We start from the raw sequence: 12,016 nt of genomic DNA, 5'->3' as shown, positions 1-12,016 counted from the left end.
AGGCAGCTCCTTTTTTCTTCATTTCTCTTTGTGTTCCTTGGCTGCTGCTGCTGCGGCCTCCGTGGGGTTGGGGGTGGCAATGTCTCAAAACTTCCTCATTTGTTGGCCAAGCATTTATTTCTGGAAGCTTCCATCGGGAGCATGAGGGGATGGCCCACACTGAGCTGAAATGTCCAAGACTTCAGGTGAACCAGTGCCGATCTTCATCCCTTCACTTACCTGTATGAAAAGTTGCTCTCCAAAGACTGCATGGCGGCTGCGGGTGTGAAGCTCTGTGTGGAAGCCTGAGTTTGGACCAATATGTGCTGTCCTGTTACAGCAGGGCTCCCGTGACCCCTGGGCCAGTGAACTATGTGTGGTGACACAGAGGGCCATAGACACGAGCCAGTGTCTGTCCACGGAAGCTCTGTCTGTCCTGCTCACAGCCACCTACCCCTAGCCTTTATGTTGCTTTTCAAAGGCACTTTTCTGGGCAGGGGATGTAGCTGAGCACTCGAGTGCTTGCCAGGCGTGTGTGTGAGACCCTGGCTTCCATCTCTGGCACTGACACAAAAAGAAGACAGATGCCTGTACATTTAGAAAGGTGAACTCTGCATCTGCTGGGCCCGGGGATGTAGACAGCTCTGTAGGCAGGCCACTGCTAGCTCTCCAGCTGCCACCCCACCCCCACCCCCAGGAGTTGCCAAAAGGGAGCAACCAGTCCCTTAACTGCAGCTAGTGAGTTCCTTGTTTGATTATGGACTTTGAAGGTTTCAATTATCAGTGTGTATTACCTATTGGTGAAATTATTAAGGCCACTCCACATGGTTAAAAGGGAGGTTTATTAGTGGCGTAACTTACAAGTGAAGGGATAGGTAGGTCGCAGGGTCTGGGAAAGGTGTGTCAAAGTCCGGCAGTGTTCTCTGGAGAACTCTGCTCGGTCTACCTCCACCGTCCAGGGTCCAGGAGAGGACCAAGAGAGGCGGCGCATCGGGATCTCGGGTCTTCAGGGTCCTCCCTTGGCCCCGCCTTGTAGGCATGACAGTTACCGAAGCCTCAATGGGGCTTGGAACTTCCAGATCAAAGCTGGAATGGCTACCCACTACAATTACCAGTCAACAGCAGCTGTCACATGCTGGCTAAATACGCAGACTCTGCCTAAGCATGTCCTCAAGCATGCACTGTGTGCACACACATGTGGAAGCCTAGGACAATCTCAGTCATTGTTCTCGGTTGCTGCCCATTTTATTTGACACAGGATGTCTCACTGACCTCGAACTTGCCAGGGAGGCTAGGTGGCTGGCTAGTAGCCCCAGGGATCTGCCTGTCTCTGCCTCCCCAGCTCTGGGATTACAAGTGTGCACCGTCACTCCCAACCTTTTCTTTTCTAATGTGTGTGAGTGTTTTACACTGCCTGCATGTATGTCTGTGCACTGTGTGCATGCCCAGTGCCTGCAGAGACCAGAAGAGGGGGTTTGATCCCCTGAAAGTGGAGTTACAGATGGTTGTGAGCAGCCATGTGGGTGCTGGGAACCAAACCCAGATCCTCTGCAAGAAAAGCCACTGCTCTTAACCACTGAGCCTCCTTGCAAGCATCCCCCAACCCCTGTTTAAAAAACAAAACAAAGCAAAAACCATGCACTCTGGGCAAACACATGCACTCTGGGCGGTGGAACTCAGGCTTCGCACTTGCCCTGCAGTCACTTCACAGACTGAGCCGTCTGCATTTTCCCTTTGGTCCTTAGAGCATCCGCACATAGTCATTGGTCTGACCTCCAGACAGGCAGGTGGAGACTGCACGTGGAAACTCACCCAAGTCCCCAGAGGTGGCAGGATTCTGATTCCCAGAGGTCACCAGCCTCCAAAGTGCCTGGCCATTCGGTCACAGTTTAGAGTCGCAGCCATATGCTTATGCTTGCCTGTACAGAGGTGGGGAACTCAGGAAAGGGTGGCCATCTGCTTCTACACAGCTTAAGAGACCAGAGTCAGGCTGGCTCCAGTGCCTGCCTGTTGTCCACCGCTGGCTCCTCCCTGAGCCTGGTTTGCCAGAGTGATGTGGATTCTGTTTGCCTAGTCCCTAGTGGAGAGCACCACAAGTGTGGGACAGCGAAGATAAAATTAAAGTTAAAATCTCAGGAGAGGCCTGAAGAGATAGTTCAGTGGTTAATACACTTCCTTCTCTCTCAGCGGACCTGAGTTCAGGTCTCAGTACCTGTATCAGATGGCCTGTGTGTGGCTGTAGCTCTAGGAGATCTGATGTCCACTTCTGGCCTCTATGGGTAGCGTACCCGTGCAGCATACATTCACACACACACACACACACACACACACACACACACACCCTAAATTAGTAATTTTTGTTTTAATTCAGGGGAAACATTTCCTCTTGTTGAGAATTCTTCACATTAAAGCCAGTTGGGCAGCTCATGCTATTATTTTAAGATTATAAATCTTAAAATAATAAATTCTATAAATTATAAGATTGTCAGCGCTCAGAAGGCTGACAATCTTCAGAGGGAGGATTGTCATACATTCAGGGCCAGCTTGAACTGCAGCGTGAGACTCTTGTCTCCCACTTCCCCAGAAACTGATAGCATTAAATCCAAATGTCTACCACCAGTTTAACAGACAAACAAAATGTGGTATATCCATACAATGGAATAGCATTCAGCCTTAAAATTACAACCCATTCTACACTTTGATGAACCCCACGACATATGCGGAGTGAATCAAGCCAGGTACAAAAGGGCCAGTGCTATCCTGATAAAAGTGTTACCGTGTTCCCAAAGACTGACTGCAGAACCACTGTTGTTGGGGACAGGGACCAGTGGACTGTTAGTGTTCACTGGGGACAGTTCCCTTTAACATGTTGGAAAGTTCCATAGGTAGAGGTGGTGACAGCCTCATAGTGTGAACGTGATGCCTCTCGACTGTCTACTTACAATGGTGAGAACAGTAGATGTTTGTGAGCATGCTCACGTATGTGAGGTGTGTGTGTTGTATGGGTGCATGTTCACATATGAACATACATGTGGAGGCCAGAGGTTAGTCTCTGTTCATTCCTCAGGTGCCATCCCTCTTGTTTTTTGAGACACGGTCTCTCACTAGGACCCGGGACCCAACAGGAGGGCTGGGCTGTCTGGCCCGAAAGCCTCAGGGATCCTCCTGTCTCCTTCTCCTCAGAGCTGGGTTTACGAGTGTGCACCACCTCGCCTGGCTTTTCATGTGGGTTCTGGCTTTGAATTTGGGTCCACTAAGGTATCACCCCACTCTCCACTCTTAAAGTTAATTATCAACCCATGCACGCTGGCGGGAGCCTCCAGAACTGAAAACACCAACACGTGTGTGTCAGTTCGGAGCTGAGTCAGCCCCTGTCTGCACTTGGCCTGCGCTCAACAAATCATCGTGATAATTGCAGGATGCTCTTTGCTTATTGAAAGAAAATGCCTGGGTGCCCCAGAGGCACGCATAATTATAGGCTTTAGGAAAACAGGGCCTTTTAACAAGTAGGCTGGGAAAGGCTAAGGACTGGAGCATTCCTCATTCCTCTGTGACGATTCCCTCAGTCAGAAGGCCACTGGCTCAGGCAAGCGGGGCTGAGTGACTGCGCATCGCCCACATCATCAGGGCTGCTGACAGTGTGGTAGGCCTCGACAGATGCACCGGAATAAGACTATTCTTCGTAAACTGATTCTGTTACTAGTATAAACACTAGAAAATTCTCCCCTATGATATCGTGATAAAAGAGTTAAATTTACCATTGTTTGGGGCACAGTGATAGCAAAGAACTTCCTGTGCAAGCATGATAACGTGTTCCCCACATGCGTGTCAGAAGCCTGGAATGGTGACATGTGCTTACTAGCCCAGCACCGGGGAGGCAGGGGCAGGTGGATCACTGGGACTCACTAGCCAGCCAGCCGAGCTGAATCAGTGAGCCCAAGTCCTGGTGAGAGACCTTGTCTTATAAAACAGTGTGGATAGCACCAAAGACAACACTTAAGTCATCCTCTGGTCTCCACATGCATGTAAACACGTGTGTGTGTGTACACACACACACACACACACACACACACACACACACACACACACCCCAAGAGCAGAGAGTTAGCTATCTAAGCAGAGGCCCCCAAGCCAGGCCTGGCCTCACTTCACAGATGGTTCTAGGTAAATACACGCAGCCCGTGCACACGGTGGATCTGAGGCCGGTACCTGACTGAAGCCACACGCAGCCGAGCCGGGGTGGGCAGAAGCTGGCGGGAGTCGGAGCCTGTCAACGCTGTCAGCCCTGATTTGCGGCCAAGCTGGGTTCCCCAAGTTCAAAGAGCGCTGAGCTGCTTGTCTTTGTCAAGAGCACGGCTGGGGATCTTTTATGTGGAAGATGTAGGATTCTCAGGCTGGCTTTGATTATTTATTCATCCCCCTTCGTGGGCGCGTGATAGTGCAGCCATCGCGGAGTCCCTTGTCCTGACCACTCTCGCTCAGGAATTCATGGAGCTTAAAGCCTTTTGAAAATTGTTTTTCCAGGGAGGGGGAAAGTTTTTGAAGTCTTCTCTCTCTCCCTCCCTCTCCACAGTTCCTCAGCAGCTCCTGCCGCCTTTCCACGCGCCTTTGCCGATTGACATGCGGCACCAGGAGGGACGGTACCATTACGATCCGCACTCAGTCCATGGTGTACACGGGTAAGTGTTGGCTTCCATCTGCTGCTCCTGGGGTGCAGCCACCTGCCTCTGTCCTTTAGGTCACCAAAGTGCCATGACTGTGCACCCGTGAGCAGGTGATGCACGCATACTAGCCACCTCCTGGTTTCTTCTGAGTAGCAAGCTTGCATCACGTGTTATCACCATGGCCTGTGGCTCTAGGCTTTCTGGTTGGTCCCTACATGATGGGAGGCTCGTCACCCATACAGTACCCCGAACCCAAGTCAGGAATGTAACCTTACATGTAGACTGCCCTGGCGTTGTGGGTTGGAGTCCCCCTTACTAACTCAGGTGTCCTGAGGCATTGTGGGTCCCCTACTCTTTAAAACAAGCTCAGAGTGATGCCTCGGGGTCTCTTCCTGCCTCTCACCTTGAGGTCCCCCAGGAGAAAGGCAACACCTTGATGTGACTGGGCATTTCCACCCAGGACCCCCGGCCCCTGGCTGGCGTTCATTCTCTTCGTGTTTGGTCCTTTCTCAGCCCCTCCACCTCCTACACCACCGTTCTCCTCCCAGGGGAGAGACCCAGTTCCTTCTCGCACTCAGTGACAAAGCACCTGAGCAACATGAAGAGAGAAAGTGTATTTTTTGGTTCATTTTGTATCTTCATTTTGAAGATACATCCACCATGGTGGAGAAGTCAAGGCAGCTGCTCACATGACATCCTCGGTCAGGAAGCAGGGAGACGTGAATTCCAGGGCTCAGTGGGCTTTCTCCTTTTTTTCAGTGTGGGACCCCAGCCCATGTAATAGTGCCACCCACAGTTAGGGTGGGTCTTCCCCCAAATAACCTAATCTAGGAAGTCCTTACAGGTATGTGTGCATGTCTCCTATGTGGTTCTCGATACCAAGCTGATCACCAATATTAACCATCATGGAGGTCTAGTCTAGGCCTTCGCCATTTCCCTGCACGCAGCCTCTCCCCAGCCCTCCGTGCTTGGAAAGTGAGTCCCTATGCCTGTCCTCATTCCCTCCCACTCTCCTCTGGCCACTTGTCCACAACAAGTCGCTGTCTGGGGTGCTGGTTCACAATCCCTGTCACCTGTCTTTACGACAGGCTCCTGTTGCCTGCCCACCCTCTAGAACCTCCTCAGCTTCAGAGCCACCTCCTGAGGGGAACCCGATGCCCCACTCTGAATGGGACCCTGCTCTGGATTCCAGCACCATGCCAGAGCAGACTAAGCTGTGCTCATACATGCTCCACATAGCCTCTGAGCCTCCCTCGGGGCTGTGCCTACAAGGACAGATGCGTGGTAGGTACACAGAGTGTTGAGTAGGGAGTCCCCGCTGGCACCCCACCTGTCAGACGCCATCTCCCACTAGAATAAAATCGGTCAGCATGGCTGTGTGCTCAGATGGTCAGAGCGTTGTGGCTTTGCTGCATCCCAGCCAGCCACATCCCCTCCAGTGATACCTGTGTCAGGATACCTACCGCCTACTAGACAGCCAACCTGACTTTGGTTTCCTTTTCGAACAAATTTTACGCTTAATGTCGGGTTGTGACGAGATGGCTCAGTGAGTGAAAGGAATGCAGTGCAAGCCTGGTGACCTGGGTTCAACCCCAGAACCCACGTAAAGGCAGAAGAAGAGAACCAGCTTCCCAAGGTTGTTCTCCAACCTCCACGTGTGTACCGTGGCACGCACACACCCATAGACATAGATAACGCACCATTCCCAATAACCAGTAAATAAGCAATTAAAATTAAGTTTTCATTTCGGAGTAAATTCAGGCTTGCAAAAGTTGTGAAAATTAGACAAGATAAACCACAGGCCCTCCACTCAGCTCTTCAGACATTAACATCCTGTGTCATCCAATACCAATACGGTGAACTAACACACACATCGGATACAAATATGAATAGTTTTCCCTTAAGTCTGTGTTTTCTTGTTCATGATCCAGTACAGAATTTCACACTGAGTATACGACTTTGTGTGTGTACGCGTGCACATGCACACATGGGCACACACACACACACACACACACACACACACACACGCACGCACGCACGCACACAAGCGGAGGCCAGAGGAGGACATCAGATGCTCTTCCTGTCACTGTCCTTACTCCCTAGAGACAGGGTTTCTCCCTGAACCTAAAGCTAGGTTGACAGCCAGCAATCCTCAGTATTCTCTTGTCTCTGCCCCCCGCCCCAGCACTGACTTACAAATTTTTTCTAAGTGGGTGCTGGGGATTAGAACATGGTCCACATCTTGCACAGAAAATGCTCCTATCCACTGAGCTATCTCCCTAGCCCCTTAGCCATGGAAATTTTCTTGTTGCTCACTGGCTTCCATGACCTTTGCAGCAGACTGGATACCTGAGGGGTGTGTGCTCCTTTCCTGTGGCTATAACAAATGACCAACTCAGTGGCTTGACACAACACAAATGTATTCTCACACAGTTCTGGAGAGAACACGTGCCTTTGTCTTTCACCCTTTCTTGAAGCCTGCATCTTTTAGCCTGAGATCCCAACCTCACACCATACCACCTTTCCCCTGCACCCGCCCTCACATGGCTCTTCTCTCCTGCTACAGTTTTCTTTCTGGATTTCTGTTTCATCAGAGACACTTGCTCTTGCTTTTAGAGATGATCCAGCTGGGTCCAGGATCATCTCTGCATCCTGACATCCTTCCCCAAGTCACAACTGCGATGCAGATGACATTGACGGCCTCCATCGATTAATATGCATGCCTTCTTGGGGGCTAGTGTTTCATCATTTGATATCACCAAGCCCAGGTGCAGAGGCTGGGAGGTAGCCCATGCACTTCTGTGGGGTTTAGGGGACTGGACTCTGGGACATAGCCCAGGAGGATCTCGCCTATCAACCCCACTGCCAGGAGGCAGTATAGAGTTCTTGGACGTGTGACCTGCAAGGGCAGGCCTCAGATGCTCCTTGATAACCTCAGGATAGCTGGTTTCTACCAAGAAGGCCTAAAAGGGGCTGGCCTCAGGCTCAGGAAGGCACACCTCCTTATTCTCCTACTCCCTATATCCCAGGTGAGAACTAGACAAAGCCTGTAAGAAAAATGGTCCCATAGTTCTGGCTTCTGTGATTAATGTGGTCCGAGCCTGGTGGAGTCCCCAATCCATCAAGCTTATGCTGGAGCCTGCTTGCTACCACCAATATGTCTAATTACACAAGCCACACACGGCAAATGAGCTACCGTGTCATCTCCTCTCGGTAGAGGCTCAGCCCCGGCCTGCCTCTTGAAGTCCCAAGGCCTTAGCTTGCTGCTGGGTACACGTGCTGCTCTGCTCAGCCCCCTCTTGCCCCACACTGCTTGAACACTCAGACCCCTGCGTGTGGCTCTTAGGACCCTGATAACTCCCAGGAATGGAGGATCCCAGTGCGCAGGCTCTGAGTCTAGTGATCCCCGGCATTCCATATGCCCATAGGCCGGCCTCAGTCATACTCAGGGACTTTCTGTCATCTCAGCTCTGCCAGGCTTCCTGCCATTGAGGAAGAGGTGGTCCACGTGAGCCCACAAGCCTCATTTTTCTCATTTGTGAAGTGAGCGTATCTACTGAACGTTATGTTTCAGACTAGAGGCTGATGAAGCCGTGCTGACTCCAGTTGTCTCCTCGCATAGCTGCTGTGAAGGAAATGGCAAACCCCCACCAAGAGTCTGTCTGCAAATCTGCAACCCCATCCCTTATAGACTCCCCCAAGTGCTACGATTCCAGGAGAATGGCAGGTGCCGTTCTCAGATCCCCGAGGAAGTTCACAGGCCTCAGGTAGCTAGACTCTGGGACATCAGAGGGCTTTGGGAACAGTGGGTACACTTCAGCTAGATGTGCCCCTCCTCTCCACTTCTGCCACATCCTTGGAGTTGCATACCTCCTCCCCAAATGCAGGTCCACACCGTGGACCACTCATCAATTACATGACAGAAAACCTCCCCCTTCTTCTGAGACCTATGAGAAGGGACCCCCACTCTCTGCCTTGTGGTCCTGAACACTCCTCAGAGCTTTTATCATGCTGCTGTCTGTCTGTCTGTCCATGGTGCTAATAATTCTTCTAATAAACCTCTTACCAACACAGCAATCCACCTTAGTATCACCATTGAATGTCAAACCCAAGACCTTTCACTGAGATGATCATTATAATAGAATCCACTGAGTGGTCGTTTTGTAACAGCCACAAGCCCACTGATTTGTGTGGCTGTGGTGGCTCATGCAGAGGAGTGGAGCCAAAGAGCAACCTCAGCTGTTGTTCCTCAGGGGCTTGCCTTTTAAGATAGAGTCTCTCATTGGCCTGGAATACCCCAGTAGGCTAATATGGCTGCCCAATGAGCCCTGAAGTTCTGCCTGTCTGTCCCCTGCAACACTGAGGATAAAAACGCACGCCATGAGTTACCCTCCTCTATGGCTCTGTACACCATCATCATCACCACCACCACCACCACCATCACCACCATCTTAATTCTTTTAAGACACACAGCCTCTTACTGAACCTGGAGTTCACCATTTCAGCTAGGCTGGCGAGCCAGCAAGTTCTAGGACCTGCCTGTCTCCACCCCAACACTGGGCTTACAGGCACTTGCCACCACATCCAGATTATATGTGGGTACTGGGGAATCCAAGCTCAGTACTCAAGTTTGTTCAGTAAGCACTTTGCCCATTGAGTTATCTCACTGGCTCCGCAGCTTTTTTTGCCGGGGGTGGGGTGGGGGGTGGGGGTGGCGGGGTTGAGGGAGGGTCCGGTTAGGTAATGCTGGCTGGCCTTGAATTCTGAGGTCTGCCGCCTCTGCCTACCAAAGGTGTGTGCCACCCCTTTTTTGTTGAACATGGTCCGGTTCGGGTCCTTATGCTCGAAGGTGAACAACACTTTCCTGCCTGAGCCGTCTCACCAGACGCTGAGTCAGGATGGAGCAGGAAGTCTGTGGGAGAGTTTGGAAGCATGCTCTTGGAAGTTATTGTTACTGTGGGTCTCCATTTACCTGGCAGAAGAGGCTTCATTACAGGCGGGAGGACATATGTGGTGTGTCTTTAGAAGGGGAGGCTAGCCAGGGCTGGGGCATAGGCAGGTCAGAAATGGGACTAAGGGAGGAGTCCTCAGAGACTTTGAACATCTGTCCCTCTATGGCCTCAGGAGCAGGGATGATGGTCAAATGCATCAGGGGACCTAGGAGATAGTCATGGATGAAAAACACAGTGAGAACTGCCTGGGGGTCTGTGCTAGCTAATTTTATGTCACCACCAGCTAAAGTCATCTGAGAGGAGGGAACTTCAATTGAGAAAATGCCTCCAAAAGATCCAGCTGTACCCAAGCCTGTAGGGAATTTTCTTAATTAGTGATCAATGGGGGAGGGCCCAGCCCATTGTGGGTGGCACCATCCCTGGTGGTGGTCCTGGGTTCTATAAGAAGGCGGGTTGAGCAGCACCCCTCTGTGGCCTCTGCATCAGCTCCTGCCTCCAGGTTCCTGCCCTGCTTGAGTCCTGTCCTTTCTTGATACACTGTGATATGGCAGCATAAGCTGAATAAACCCGTTCCCCGCCAACTTGCTTTTGGCAAAGGTCACACTTCTTCCTGACGCTCATGGGTGGCAGTTTTGCTCACGATGCTCACGTACAGTGAGTGGTATTGTCCCTGAACTTGTAGTGAACATCTTGGGTCTGTGGAAAGTACAAGCGATGGGGGACACATTGGTCGGGGGTTCTCTGTGACCCCAGTGGGGACGTGCTCCCAAGATTCCAAAGGAAGGAGAAGAAAAAGCCAGCTGAGCCTGGAAACAACTTACCTGCAGCGTCTGCCCTGCCCATGTTGCGAGAAAGGAGCACTGTGCTCCCCTCTGGGCCTCTGCTCTTAGAACAGCTTTGCCGAGTGTCGGAGGGAATGTGGGACAGTGCGGCAGGGCTGGTCCCCCGGCGAAGAACCGCTCTCCTGGTACACATTGAGCCCAGAGTTCTTTGTGCCCTTGAGTGGAAGGTAAGGAATGCATGGCGATGATTCAGGACGCTGGTGTCCACCTTCGCTCTCAGCATTTTTTTGTGGGTCCAGCTCCACTCTGCTCTGGGGTTCCTGAGGAGGCCAGTTGGGACTGCCTTTGGCCTAGAAGAATTTGGAGAAACTGCTCAGTGCAGCAAGTCTCAATCTGAGCGATCTGGGATGTTTATTTTTCAGACAGGGTCTAATGTAGCCTAGGCTGGCCTCAAACTTGCTCTGTACCTGAGGACGATGCTGAGCGTCTGATCCCCCTGCTTCTCCCTCTAGTGAGGAAATTACAGATGTGCACCATCACACCCGAGTGATGCCAGACTAGGAATGGAACCCAGGACTTGGTGTATGGCAGGCACCACCTACCAGCTGAGCTCCATGCCCAGCCCCCTCCTCCCTACACACGTCTTAAAGAAGCTCAGAACCCAGGGTCAGATATTCTGATTTTTCCAGCCCAGGATGAGGCCTGGGGATCTGCTTATCCCTAGTTTACATAGGTCAGTGTTTAGGGACCCCCCTATTTTATTTATTTTTATATCCAGGAAAAGAAGCCCAGAGCTGTGGGCTGACTTCCTGGATTCACAGAGCCAGCAACCTTTTCAAAAATAGCAATACCACCTCTGAAATGGGAGCACTAAAATCCCCTGTGCCCTTTCTCTCCCACTCACAGCTGAGCCCCCCACCCCCGACCCCGGTTGGCCTAAACTCATTCACATCCCAGCTTGCAGAAGGCATGGAGGGCATGCTGGGGAGTGACTGTGACCTCTCAGAGACCAGTGTCCTGCTGTCATCCCGTGTCCGGCACCACGCCTGACCTCCACGACTTCCAACCACCCCACATTCCATGTCTGACTGCAGCTAACGGCTCCCTGCAGATCACTTGGTCCTGAGTTAAACTTAGTTCGTAGTCATGCAAGGCCACTCTTCATAGAGGGCAGGAAGGCTCCAGTTGGGGACAGATGGCTCTGGGGTCTAGCTCTCTGTTCATAGAAAGTCGACACACCGGCTCTCGTGTTAAGGAAGTAGAAGGAATGCCAGCTGGTGGGCACACCTTACCCAAAGTCCCCCAAGGGAACCATTTTACAAATATGAGTTCCCACCTGTCCCCAGCAGGAGCATACGAATGGAGATGTCAGCCCGTAAATTGGTACACTGTCACTTAAGATGGTCATTTCTTTGCTGTGACTGTCCTCAGCTAGCCGACTTTCTGATCTGGGGGAATTGGAAAATGGCTTTTCCAAGGTCACTGTTGTTGATAAACACTCACCTGTGACTTACTAGCGTGATCTGGGGCACTGTGACAGTCCTCAGCCATTCGCCAAGGGCAGCAGCAGCTGGGCAGGAATAAATGTGGCTGATTTCTTCGGGGCTCTTGGCTCTCTACCCCAGTGTGTTAGCTTTGT

The 12,016-nt window shown here is 51.6% G+C and overlaps 1 protein-coding gene across 2 annotated transcripts in view; it reads left to right on the top strand.

Annotated features, from left to right (window-relative positions):
* The window catches only part of Gli2 (GLI family zinc finger 2), a 244,871-nt gene that overhangs the window by 179,872 nt on the left and 52,983 nt on the right, over nucleotides 1–12,016 (top strand). For both annotated transcript variants that reach the window (XM_052736727.1, XM_052736728.1), the window contains one exon: nucleotides 4,553–4,658. In XM_052736727.1, the coding sequence (XP_052592687.1) occupies nucleotides 4,553–4,658 (106 nt within the window). The remainder of the gene's footprint in view (nucleotides 1–4,552; nucleotides 4,659–12,016) is intronic.

Source organism: Peromyscus californicus, unplaced genomic scaffold (assembly GCF_007827085.1).
Source record: "Peromyscus californicus insignis strain IS unplaced genomic scaffold, ASM782708v3 Scaffold_14__1_contigs__length_90479793_seg_2, whole genome shotgun sequence".
Lineage (NCBI taxonomy): Eukaryota > Metazoa > Chordata > Mammalia > Rodentia > Cricetidae > Peromyscus > Peromyscus californicus.
This window is presented reverse-complemented; position numbering and strand designations above follow the sequence as displayed.